The 12500-nt window shown below is 34.4% G+C and overlaps 2 protein-coding genes across 2 annotated transcripts in view; both read right to left on the bottom strand.

The window, feature by feature from the left end:
* The window catches only part of LOC136828796 (uncharacterized), a 7594-nt gene extending 1398 nt beyond the window's left edge, over positions 1-6196 (bottom strand). Inside the window, exons 1-2 of the mRNA XM_067087019.1 lie at positions 5801-6196; positions 1690-1909 (exon numbers count right to left, since the gene is read on the bottom strand). Coding sequence (XP_066943120.1) covers positions 1690-1894 — 205 coding nt within the window. The 5' untranslated portion in view covers positions 1895-1909; positions 5801-6196. The remainder of the gene's footprint in view (positions 1-1689; positions 1910-5800) is intronic.
* Positions 6197-7736: 1540 nt separating this feature from the next.
* Positions 7737-12500, bottom strand: part of LOC136828795 (uncharacterized) — a 7828-nt gene continuing 3064 nt past the window's right edge. The window contains exons 2-3 of the mRNA XM_067087018.1: positions 8715-8927; positions 7737-8352 (exon numbers count right to left, since the gene is read on the bottom strand). Of these exons, the coding sequence (XP_066943119.1) occupies positions 8204-8352; positions 8715-8916 (351 nt within the window). The 5' untranslated portion in view covers positions 8917-8927 and the 3' untranslated portion in view covers positions 7737-8203. The remainder of the gene's footprint in view (positions 8353-8714; positions 8928-12500) is intronic.

Here is a 12500-nt window from a genome sequence, read left to right as displayed (position 1 = left end):
AAGCTGTAGTCCTCTGTTCTCTGCCTATTTAAGAAACTTGAATTCTCAATCCAAAAAGCTGTGGTCCTCTGTACTCTGTCTTTTAGAAGGAAGCTAAACAGGTGTCTCTAGCATCCAAAAAAGCTGACATCTGCTTAGAGGAAATTAAACAGGTGTCTCTAGCATCCAGAAGCTGTAGTTCTCTGTACTCTGCCTCCTGCTTAGAAGGAAACTAAACTGGTGTCTCTAATATCCAAAAGAAGCTGTGGTCCTCTGTACTCTGTCTCCTGCTTAGAAGGAAAGTGAACATGTGTCTCTAGTATCCAAAAGAATCTGTAGTCGTCTGCACTGTCTCCTGCTTAGAAGGAAACTAAACAGGTGTCTCTAGCATTCAAAAGAAGCTGTAGTCCTCTGTACTCTGCCTCCTGCTTAGAAGGAAACTGAACTGGTGTCTCTGATATCCAAAATGCTGTGTCCTCTGTACTCTGTCTCCTGCTTAGAAGGAAAGTGAACACGTGTCTCTAGTATCCAAAAGAATCTGTAGTCGTCTGTGCCTCCTGCTTAGAAGGAAGTGAACACGTGTCTCTAGTATCCAAAAGAAGCTGTAGTCGTCTGCACTGTCTCCTGCTTAGAAGGAAACTAAACAGGTGTCTCTAGCATCCAAAAGAAGCTGTAGTCCTCTGTACTCTGCCTGCTGCTTAGAAGGAAACTGAACTGGTGTCTCTGATATCCAAAATAAGCTGTGGTCCTCTACTCTGTCTCCCTTAGAAAAAGTGAAACGTGTCTCTAGTATCCAAAAGAATCTGTAGTCGTCTGCACTGTCTCCTGCTTAGAAGGAAAGTGAACACGTGTCTCTAGTATCCAAAAGAATCTGTAGTCGTCTGCACTGTCTCCTGCTTAGAAGGAAACTGAACAGGTGTCTCTAGCATCCAAAAGAAGCTGTAGTCCTCTGTACTCTGCCTCCTGCTTAGAAGGAAACTGAACTGGTGTCTCTGATATCCAAAATAAGCTGTGGTCCTCTGTACTCTGTCTCCTGCTTAGAAGGAAAGTGAACACGTGTCTCTAGTATCCAAAAGAATCTGTAGTCGTCTGCACTGTCTCCTGATTAGAAAGAAACTAAACTGGTGTCTCTAGCATCCAAAAGAAGCTGTAGTCCTCTGTACTCTGTCTCCTGCTTAGAAGGAAACTGAACTGGTGTCTCTAATATCCAAAATAAGCTGTGGTCCTCTGTACTCTGTCTCCTGCTTAGAAGGAAAGTGAACACGTGTCTCTAGTATCCAAAAGAATCTGTAGTCGTCTGCACTGTCTCCTGATTAGAAAGAAACTAAACTGGTGTCTCTAGCATCCAAAAGAATCTGCTGTATCTGCCTTCTGCCTAGAAGGAAACTGAACTGGTGTCTCTAGTATCCAAAAGAAGCTGTAGTCCTCTGTATTCTGTCTCCTGCTTCGAAGGAAACTAAACAGGTGTCTCTAGCATTCAAAAGAAGCTGTAGTCCTCTGCACTGTCTCCTGCTTAGAAGGAAACTAAACAGGTGTCTCTAGCATCCAAAAGAAGCTGTAGTCCTCTGTACTCTTTCTCCTGCTTAGAAGGAAACTGAACTGGTGTCTCTATTATCCAAAAGAAGTTGTAGTCTTCTGTACTCTGCCTTCTGCTCAGAAGGAAACTAAAAAAAAAAAAATGCCAAGAGAACAAGGCTCACAAATACTCACTCTGCAGTGGTGTTTGTAGAGGATCCTGGAAGCACTGCTGAGGTGCGGGTTCTGCCAGCAGACAGTTGACGTTAAACTTGACCCTCTGTTTGTTCGCCATGAGGTCTCGGACATCGTCGAGGGACAAGGAGTCGATTATGCCGAGGTCGATATTCTGGCAGGAAGCGGCAGCCACGACTGCCAGCAGGATGAAGAGCGATCGCATTTTGTCAAGATGTGCCTGGAAGGGAAAGAGAAACAGATATAATAACATCAGCATCGCTTTATCTGTTATAATTTCTGATGACAGACGGAGAGAGTGAGAGTGCACTTTTATTAAGCTTGTTTATGTGTGCGTGTGTTTTGGTATATATACAAATAAAACATACATATATATACACACAAACAGACACACACACACACACACACACACACACATACATATATATATATATATATATATATATATATATATATATATATATATATATATATATATATATATATATATATATATTATATCAAAACACACACGCACACGTAATAAAACTGCATTCTTCTCTAGAGAGAGAGAGAGTGAGAGAAGTGGTAGACCTTTTAAGGGTGTAAGGAAAGTGAAAAAGAAGTGAAAAAAATAACCAGTCCCTCCAAGTCCGACTCTCGCTCGAGCAACTTTCACTTCGTCACAGTTTTGCGAATCGTGTCTATATTCGCTTCGCCGGATATAAAATATTTCCGTTTTTCCCCTTCGATACGTAAAAGTCCTATAAGACAATATATTATCTTCAAGGATTTATATTACACCAGAAAAGTTTAATAAAAAAAAAAAAAGAAAATCAGGCACTGGTACGTTACATGTTGCTGAAGAGAATTGACGTTCTTTTCAATATTTCCGTAGGAACATAAGGGTAGATTTTATCTGTTAAAAAAGGTTTTGATTTAATTAAATGTCAACAGAAATATGAGTAAAATAGTTATAAATTAACGATATATTATTTACAATGATTCAAGTGAAAGCGAGGAACTCCTTTTTATAAAAAAATAAGTTTAGGTCAATTCGAGTTGTTAACTTCAGAGTTGTCTGATTGCTCACGATACACCAATTGCTCCTTTAGAGGAAAACAGATTTCCCAAATGATCTCTCTCTCTCTCTCTCTCTCTCTCTCTCTCTCTCTCTCTCTCTCTCTCTCTCTCTCTCTTTCTAACTGGGTACAGACCCATGCATAATTGGAGGTCCCGAAGATACCTGGTGATTTCACCTGAGTGACCTTGAATGGGTTCCTACCTACACTCTTGACCTAGATTAGATAATTCGTCGATTTAGTCCAAGGCTAAAGAAGAATAGGTAATGTTCCTCGTAGAATTCTGATAATGGTATTGGTCGTAGTCATTCTCTTGAATCAAATACAGTATTTGGATATTCTTATGATCTCTCTCTCTCTCTCTCTCTCTCTCTCTCTCTCTCTCTCTCTCTCTCTCTCTCTCTCTCTCTCTCTCTATATATATATATATATATATATATATATATATATATATATATATATATATATATATATATATATATATATATATATATATACAGTATATATGTGTATGTGTGTGTATACCCCATATAAAAATGGGAACAAGCTGGGAAGAAGAAGAAGAAGATGTATGTGTGCGTGTGTTTGTGTATGCTTGCACAAACGCTAGATTGAGCTGTACTCGCGAATACACACATATATACACTGTATATATATATAATATATGCATGTATATACTATATATATATATATGTATATATTCTTATTATTATTATTATTATTATTATTATTATTATTATTCAGAAGATGAAGCCTATTCATATGAAACAAGCCCACAAAGGAAGAAGTAAGACGAGGTAAAGGGAAATACAGAAAGAAGAGACCCCACTTATTAAAAAAAAAAAATAATGTATTAACAAATAGATAAAATGTATTAAAATGCAAGGAGAATTGCGTTAGGGTGGTAATGCATTGCACCTTCGCTTGAACTTCTGAAGTTCCAATTGCACGACTTCCTCTGGGGAGGCTGTTCCACAGTCCAACAGAGTGAGAGATAAAGGACGTCTGGAACTGAGAAGTTGGACAGCGAGGCACATTTACGGCATATTGGTGCTGCTGTTCAGAGAATCTGGTTACTCTCGGCAGATAAAGGGGGATCAGGAATCAATTGTGAATGTGAAAGATCTCTGTTGAAATACAACTTATGAAAAAGTGACAAACAAGAGACCATCCGTCGAAGGTCCAAGTCTTAACTACTACAATTAGGAAACAGAAACCTACCACCAAGAACCACTCTATCTCAAAGAGATAAATCTCTGGCAGAAGCAGACATCCACGCCGGAGAACAGTATTCCAGTAAAGGGAGTACAAATGACCTAAAACAGGTTGCACTGATTTTGCCACTGTTATAAATATATGAAGCCTTACGAACGATACTTAACTTTCGTGCGGCATTTGCTGAAACTTTAACTAGATTTGTTTGTGTGTGTGTGTATATATATATATATATATATATATATATATATATATATATATATATATATATATATATATATATATATATATATATATATATATATATACAACACATTCACACACATACACAAGAGACTCTCAAAACGTGTCAATCCACGTACTGCCGTGAGGAGGAGGAGGAGGAGGAGGAGGAGGTTCAGTGGTTCATATTGTGCAAGATCATGTCATACGACACTTTGGCAACCCACACGTCTTGTGTGCGGGTCGCTCGCTGTCGAAAGGGAAAGTGGTCCGGGTGGAACCACTTCAGTTTTCGTCAGCATCTAGTTGGGCAACTTCGCTCTCGTCCGGTGCTCGTCTTTGCTGGAAATGCTCTCTCTCTCTCTCTCTCTCTCTCTCTCTCTCTCTCTCTCTCTCTCTCTCCTCCTCTTCTTCTTCTTCAATGGGTTTTTTTATAATCAACACGTTCATACTTAATGTATCACATCCAGACTTGCATTGGTATGCAAGACACATCAAACTCACTTGCTATCTCTCTCTATATATATATATATATATATATATATATATATATATATATATATATATATATATATATATATATATATATATATATATATATATATATATATATATATATATATATATATATGTATATAATATATATGTGTGTGTGTGTAAAAGAATTGAAAATTTAATAGTAATCAGTTCATAACTTTATCTTCTTATCCTACTTTTAATCAATTTTCCTTCGTTTCTTTCCACGTCCAGAAATCGAAAGCAACAACGAAAGCAAAATCAACAGTGAAACAATAAAAAGATAATAATAAAAACCGAGTTTCTCTTCCACACTGCTGTCACCAGACCTATTTCGCGTTTTGGGGTCACTCTTGAGGCGAGCACGCGCCTTCACAGTGAAGACCACAGGATTGAGTGATTGTGAAATGTGTCACTTGTAATTTACGTTCTATTTCTTTTTTTTTTTTTTTATTATTAATATCACTGTACTGAGTGCATTGGTTAGACTTTTATGTGCATCTTTTGTTTCACTGTCTGGCGTTGTGTGACAACAGGTATGGCATACAACAAGGGGCTTGCGCGGGTCCACCTCAAGTGAAAGTCAATGCTGGTCTTCAGTTTTTGCACAGTAGGGTTGCACAATGATCATATGCTTCTTGGTGTATTCTCGCACAAACATAAGTACACACTTGCACATACACATGCATACACACACACACACACACACACACACACACATATATATATATATATATATATATATATATATATATATGTGTATATATGTGTATACTTATATATATGTGGAGTGTGTCTGTCTTATATATGTGGAGTGTGTCTGTTTATATATATATATATATATATATATATATATATATATATATATATATATATATATATATATATATATATATATATATATATATATATGTGTGTGTGTGTGTGTGTGTGTTGTGTGGATGTGTGTGTTAATATAAAACGCCATTTGCTCAACTAATAACGCTGAAGTACTTGTCACTTGTAAAGCTCCCTGTTACGAAATGCGTTACAAAAAAGAAATAAAAGTACATTGCACCTTCCAAAGAAAAAACAAAAGACCAGAAGACAAACGATACCTGTTGATTCTGTGCTCAGAATGCCAGCTGGAAGGAATATGTTCCATTGGCGGGGGTCTTCCTTCTATTTATATGGCCAGTTTCGGCGTAAAAACCTGCTCATTGCCAAACACCGCCAGCAATCAGCATCGGAGGTTCGCAAGAGCGAGTTTTTTTTTTTTTTTTTTTTTTGGGACGCCTTCTTCATAATTCATGATTTGCTTCGTCACTTCTGTCGATATTATTTGTTTCTCATCATGATTTCGGAGCCGGAATGGTTTTATTATTAATATTATTTGTACGATTATTATAGTTATTACTGTAATACAGTTTTACTGTGTGGCAACATATTTACGCAAGAAATAAAAATATATGAGTGCTTTGTTGAATACTTTCAGTCATCCGCTTCCTTTAGTCACGTGTAGAAAATTGCTTTGTGGCTTTTTGCACACAGACACACCCTAAAACGCACGCGTACATATGTGTGTATGTGTGTATGTATATACTGTATGTATGTATATGTGTCTTTAGATGTTTGTTCGATCAGAGGAATCTGATTTTTCTTTTTTTTTCTTTTTGAGCCGGAGGAAGCAGGTTCTTGAGATCTCGCCAGCACACGAGTCGGGTCTTCCCAGATTCACGGGTGCTCTCTTCCACTCACTCTTCTTGAGCAGTTGCTTGCAGGAAGAGGAGATTTAGTTACGTTCTCAACTTCATTTTGCGAGAACTAAGTATATCAGTGAAGAGAGTTGTATAGGCTTTTGCATCCGAAGAATATTCACGGGTATCTAACCAAGGGTTTTCCGGTAACAGTTCAAGTTTCTTAGAAACTAAGGGTTTGGTATATTCACTAATGAGGACAGCCATATATATATATATATATATATATATATATATATATATATATATATATATATATATATATATATATATATATATATATATATATATATATATATAGTGTGTGTGTGTGTGTGTGCTTGCGCGCTCGTATCAGCCGTGGGAAACAAAGCAAGCAGCATGTAAAATTAGGTGTTTACTATCTAAAATCTTTAACGTCTCTGGATACAACTGCTTAGTTTTCAGGCTAAACGGACAGTGGTTTTGCGGTCCAGAACCTTTGCAGCATTAAATGCTACACATGTGGTCGTAAGGCTTGCAGGTTCTTCTCCTGAAGTAATGACGTTTGACCCAAATTATATATATATATATATATATATATATATATATATATATATATATATATATATATATATATATATATATATATATATATATATATTATATATATATATATATATATATATATATATATATATATAAATTATATATATATATATATATATATATATATATATATATATATATATATATATTATATATATATATATATATATATATATATATATATATATATATATATATATATATATACATGTATATATATATATATATATATATATATATATATATATATATATATATATATATATATATAAAATATTTTTGTACATGTATAGATATAAAACATTGTCCTTTATGACCTCCTTTTTGACAACATCGTCACAAATATCCCATTAACATTAACCCAGTTGTGTAAGCAGTTTTATGCATTTTCAAGCAGTCAAAAAGTTTCCCTGACAGCTTGATGTTTCTTTTTACGTAGCAATCAAAAAAACATATTTTATGGAATGCATGTCATAAAGAAATAGTGTTTCTCACAGATTTACCGCTACCAGTGGTAAAAAAAAAACTGATCATTTTTCCTAGTGAAACCTGCTAGTTTTATTTCAGCATATGCGAAAAGCATTTATTTCCACTGTAATTTTATGCATATGCTCCTACTGGGCATATTTCAACAGGAGAAGACTTACTCACACATGCAAAACATATAAAAATGTTTTTAATTCCGTGTACCAGTCAAAGTCGAATGGGGGAATAGAATAATAATAATTACTAGAAGGATTTAGTTTTATTTCATATATATTAGAAATAGAAAAATGTCTGCCCACAGTTAGAAAAGAGGAAGGATAACAACAAATCACCGCTTGTTCCTAACTAATGACAATAAAATACTTTAATTCTTCAGCTTACGATTGAATATTTGCCAACGCATTCAAGCAGTCAACCTCCGCCCCGTTATAATCCCCGATTTTGCAGAATGTAATGTTAACGTAACGAGGTAAATTACGTTCTGTTAGCTGTAGATATAACAATAGAAGGCTACTGCGTGAATTTCCCAAGGCTAAACAACCAACAACAAATAACAAGTGAAACGTCAAAACAGCGCCAAGAAAGGAAGAAAAAAATTATACGAGCAAGGAATCACGGGATGAAGACCGTTCATGAAAGTGGCACCTATCGAAAAAGGGTGACAGACCTCTGCTGATTATTCGATCTTTGGCAAACAGGCCTCCTGGGCGTTTAGACGAGTCCGTAGGTACTGGCAACGGCGTTGTAGTCGTCTCTGTATCTCTGCTGGAGGATAGAAACCATAGTCCTGGTCTTGCGCTGGTCTTCGAGGGAGCAGTCTCCGCAGATGGTCTTGGAGTCAGCCCAGCCCTTGACCAGAGCTGCACAAGGTCAGAACGGATAAGCGATTAGAGAGAGAGACCAGACTCAGTTGTAGTGGCTAATTACTTGCAGAATTAATGGGCAGATTTGATAGTACTCATATTCAGTGATACAACCATTAAATATACATACATACATACATACATATATATATATATATATATATATATATATATATATATATATATATATATATATACATATATATATATATATATATATATATATATATATATATATATATATATATATATATATATATATATATATATATATATATATATATATATATATATATATATATATATACATATATACACCGCAGTAGGGAGAGATTAAGGAATTTGAAAACACGACTTACTCTGGACAGGATCAGCCAGTGGGTCCTCAGGGCAGGACTTCTTAGCCAGGAGGCAGCTCACGATGAACTTGACCCTTGCGGAATCCTGCATGACCTGCTCGATGTCCTGGATGCTGAGTGCGGTCAGAGGGGCCAGGGCTGGGTTCTGGGACTGGGCCACGACCACGGCGGCCAAAATTGGGAGGATCAAGAGCTTGTACATCTTGGGATTATCTGCGAAAAGTAAGATCTGGGTGTCAGCATCCCCGGCTCATTTTACATTTGTGGGTTTCCATCATTAACTGATGCATGTATATGTATGTATGTATATATGTGTGTATATATATATATATATATATATATATATATATATATATATATATATATATATATATATATATATATATATATATATATATATATATATATATATATGTGTGTGTGTATGCATACACACACACACACACACACACACACACACACACACACACACATATATATATATATATATATATATATATATATATATATATAAATATATATATGTATATATATATAAAAAAGAGAGAGAGAGAGAGAGAGAGAGAGAGAGAGAGAGAGAGAGAGAGAGAGAGAGAGAGAGTGAGTGTCTGTGTGTGAGTGCGTGTGTATATTTATCTGCTTCAGAATTTAAGTAATAATATTGTCCGTTTAACTGATAATTTATAATTTTGTATGATGTTATATACATTGCTCCTTCCAGATTAAATAGACTTTTTCACGATTCCGAACAGGATGAAATATTATATCTTATCATGAAAGTTGTTTACGTTAATGGGAAAATTTTTTTTATTGACAAATACTTTCTGATGAATCTTTATGCTGAAAGGATAATTACAATATAATAAAGCTTTGAAACTGAAATATAAACTAAGAAATAAACAGTCTCCGGTCAAACGGGTTTTTGCTTATTATAGATAAATAATCGAATTGCATATTATTAAGGTATATGTAAATTCCAGAAATGACTGCGTTACTACGAAAAATATGTTTAGTTAAACAATAAAATGAGGTGATTAGCGTAATGAAGAGGAACCACAAAATAAACGAATGTGCCAACAGTGAGTAAGAAAAGTTGATGGTTTTTAAGCAACTAAAGTTAGATAATTAATCGCTTTCCTTAACCTATCTTTTAAGTAGCCTTCAAGGCTACTTAAAAAGCTTCTAAGTTTGTCTTGACCTAACTTCTGGACATCGAAGACAGCGCCTGACTGCCCCTGATGACAATTATAAATGATAAATTATGAATTACAAATTATTATTATTATTATTATTATTATTATTATTATTATTATTATTATTATTATTATTATTATTATTATTCAGAAAGTGAAACCTATTCATATGGAACAAGCCCACAGGGGCCATTGACTTAAAATTCAAGCTTCCAAAGAATATTATGGTGTTCATTAGGAAGAAGAAAGACGAGATAAAGGGAAATGCAGAAAGAAGAGATCCCACTCACTTATTAAAAAAAAAAAATTAGAAATTAACAAATAGTTAAAAATGTATTGAAATGCAAGGGTAGCAATGCACTGCACCTTCGCTGGAACTTCTGAAGTTCCAGTTGCACCGCATCCTCTGGGAGATTGTTCCAGCAGTCCAACGGTGCGAGGAATATTATAAACATTATAGATAAGAGTTTACCAGATGCTATTGTGATGCCCCTCGATGTTCTGAATACGCGAAATGATTCACTGGAACTCTCGTGCAGGTTTGTTTTGTCCTTTTTAAAAGTCCCTGTTTCTCTTCTTCTTTGAAACGCGGGAGAGGAGATCGGGACGGAACACAGGCGTTGGATGGAAGTTACATTTTCCATTTAGTCATTTGTTGTTCTTCTGTATCAGTGGGACAACTCACGTTCAGTATCGATACGCCTTCCTGAATGCAGTACAAGCGTTTGAAAGAAGGGAAGCACGGGGGAAACTTTAAAGATAAAGAGATCGATCTCTCCGTTTTTTTTTTCTGCCACTTTCCTTTTCACTTGGGCGCCATCTTTATCATGAAGTAACAGCACAAAGTATAGGGAGTTACTTTGTGCTTTTAAGTAATTCATGCGGTCGATTTCATAATCATGTATCCTAGAAAGTTCCTTGTACTTTTAAGTAATTCATGCGGTCGATTTCATAATCATGTATCCTAGAAAGTTCCTTGTACTTTTAAGTAATTCATGCGGTCGATTTCATAATCATGTATTCTAGGAAGTTCCTTGTACTTTTAAGTAATTCATGCGGTCGATTTCATAATTATGTATGAAAAAAAAAACGGGTTTCGATTGATAGCTACAGAGGTACAGTTTTCAATCATATGCTTTTGACAGTGATTGTAGCTGTTTTCTGACGTTTCACTCACTCTACAAAATTTAAAAGATTGGTTTCAATTTACTTACGAAACACCACGTGTATATAACTGGTGTCTACGGATCAATTTTCTAGTTAAAAGATACACAACGATATTAAAAGATACACAAGGATATTAGCAAGAGAATAAATGTTAACACCGGTATTGTTCAAAGCCTTGACATTTTTTTTTCAGATAACGGGCAAAAATGCAAATAAGATCAGTCAATATGCAAGCTATTACCAGTTCCTCAAAACAGCTTAATCTGTTTAAGCAATCTGCTAACAGCTTTTGTCGGAGGCTCACTTTCGCAAAAGACTGAGAAAAATGTTTTTGCGTAGCAGTTTTTCAATCATTAGTAAATATTAGTAGTCTCTTGTATCTTAAATGTACTGTAAAATTTGGACTAAGGTAACTTCGTTTGAGTTATAATGTTTTGTTGGAGAAAATCAATAGGTATTTATCATTTTGGCGATTAAGTTTGCATGTATGTATAGTAACATTATATATATATATATCATATTTTATATATATTAATATATATATATATATATAGGATATATATAGATATATATAGGATATTACACATATGTGTGTGTGTATATATATATATATATATATATATATATACATATATATATATATATATATAGCCTTGACATTTTTTTTCAGATATGTGTGTGTGTGTATATATATATATATATATGAAGATACACCATGGCCAAACTGGTTTTTTTTATTGTGAGCGAGCAGCTAAAGTACAGCACTATCCTGTACACACACTTTTTGTCCCCTTATGTTACTGGCAAAAGGTTCGAAAATCCTTAAAACAAAAGGGAAATTTCGCAGCTTAGCGAGTTCTCACTGCTACATCATAAGACTCGTCATAAAAAAAGCAACGGCAAAAAATAGTCTGTTTTTTGGTACGGTAATTGTTTTGTTTTATAATAATGGAAATTTTACTCAGATATGTTATAATAATAATTTTAGAGCATTATTAGGATAAATATTTTGTTGTTTTCACAAAACATGCTTTAATTGCCGTATGAAAAAATTTTCATTGTGTTCATTAACACTTTACAATCTTACATTACCTCACTTTTGTGGTTGTGTAAATGACAAAACATACTATAATGATTTTTGCATATGTAATAGGCGAATAAATTTCCTTTAAAATGAGGTATGATTCATAGAAATCGTTTGGCTGGTTTTTCTTTTATAAGCGTTTTCATAGTTGGCAAACTTTAAATGCGTTTTTATCATTTTTTAAAAAACGGCGCTTGGCACCTTATTACACTGCGCCACTCATATATATATATATATATATATTCATGACTCTGAAGAAACTCTTAAATATATTTTCCCACCACATGTAAATAAAGGACATTACCACTGAAAGATATATGAAAGGCATCAGATTTTCATTTT

The sequence above is a fragment of the Macrobrachium rosenbergii genome, chromosome 43 (genome assembly GCF_040412425.1).
Source record: "Macrobrachium rosenbergii isolate ZJJX-2024 chromosome 43, ASM4041242v1, whole genome shotgun sequence".
Lineage (NCBI taxonomy): Eukaryota > Metazoa > Arthropoda > Malacostraca > Decapoda > Palaemonidae > Macrobrachium > Macrobrachium rosenbergii.
The sequence above is the reverse complement of the archived record's forward strand: the minus strand, read 5'-3'. Positions and strand labels throughout refer to the sequence as shown.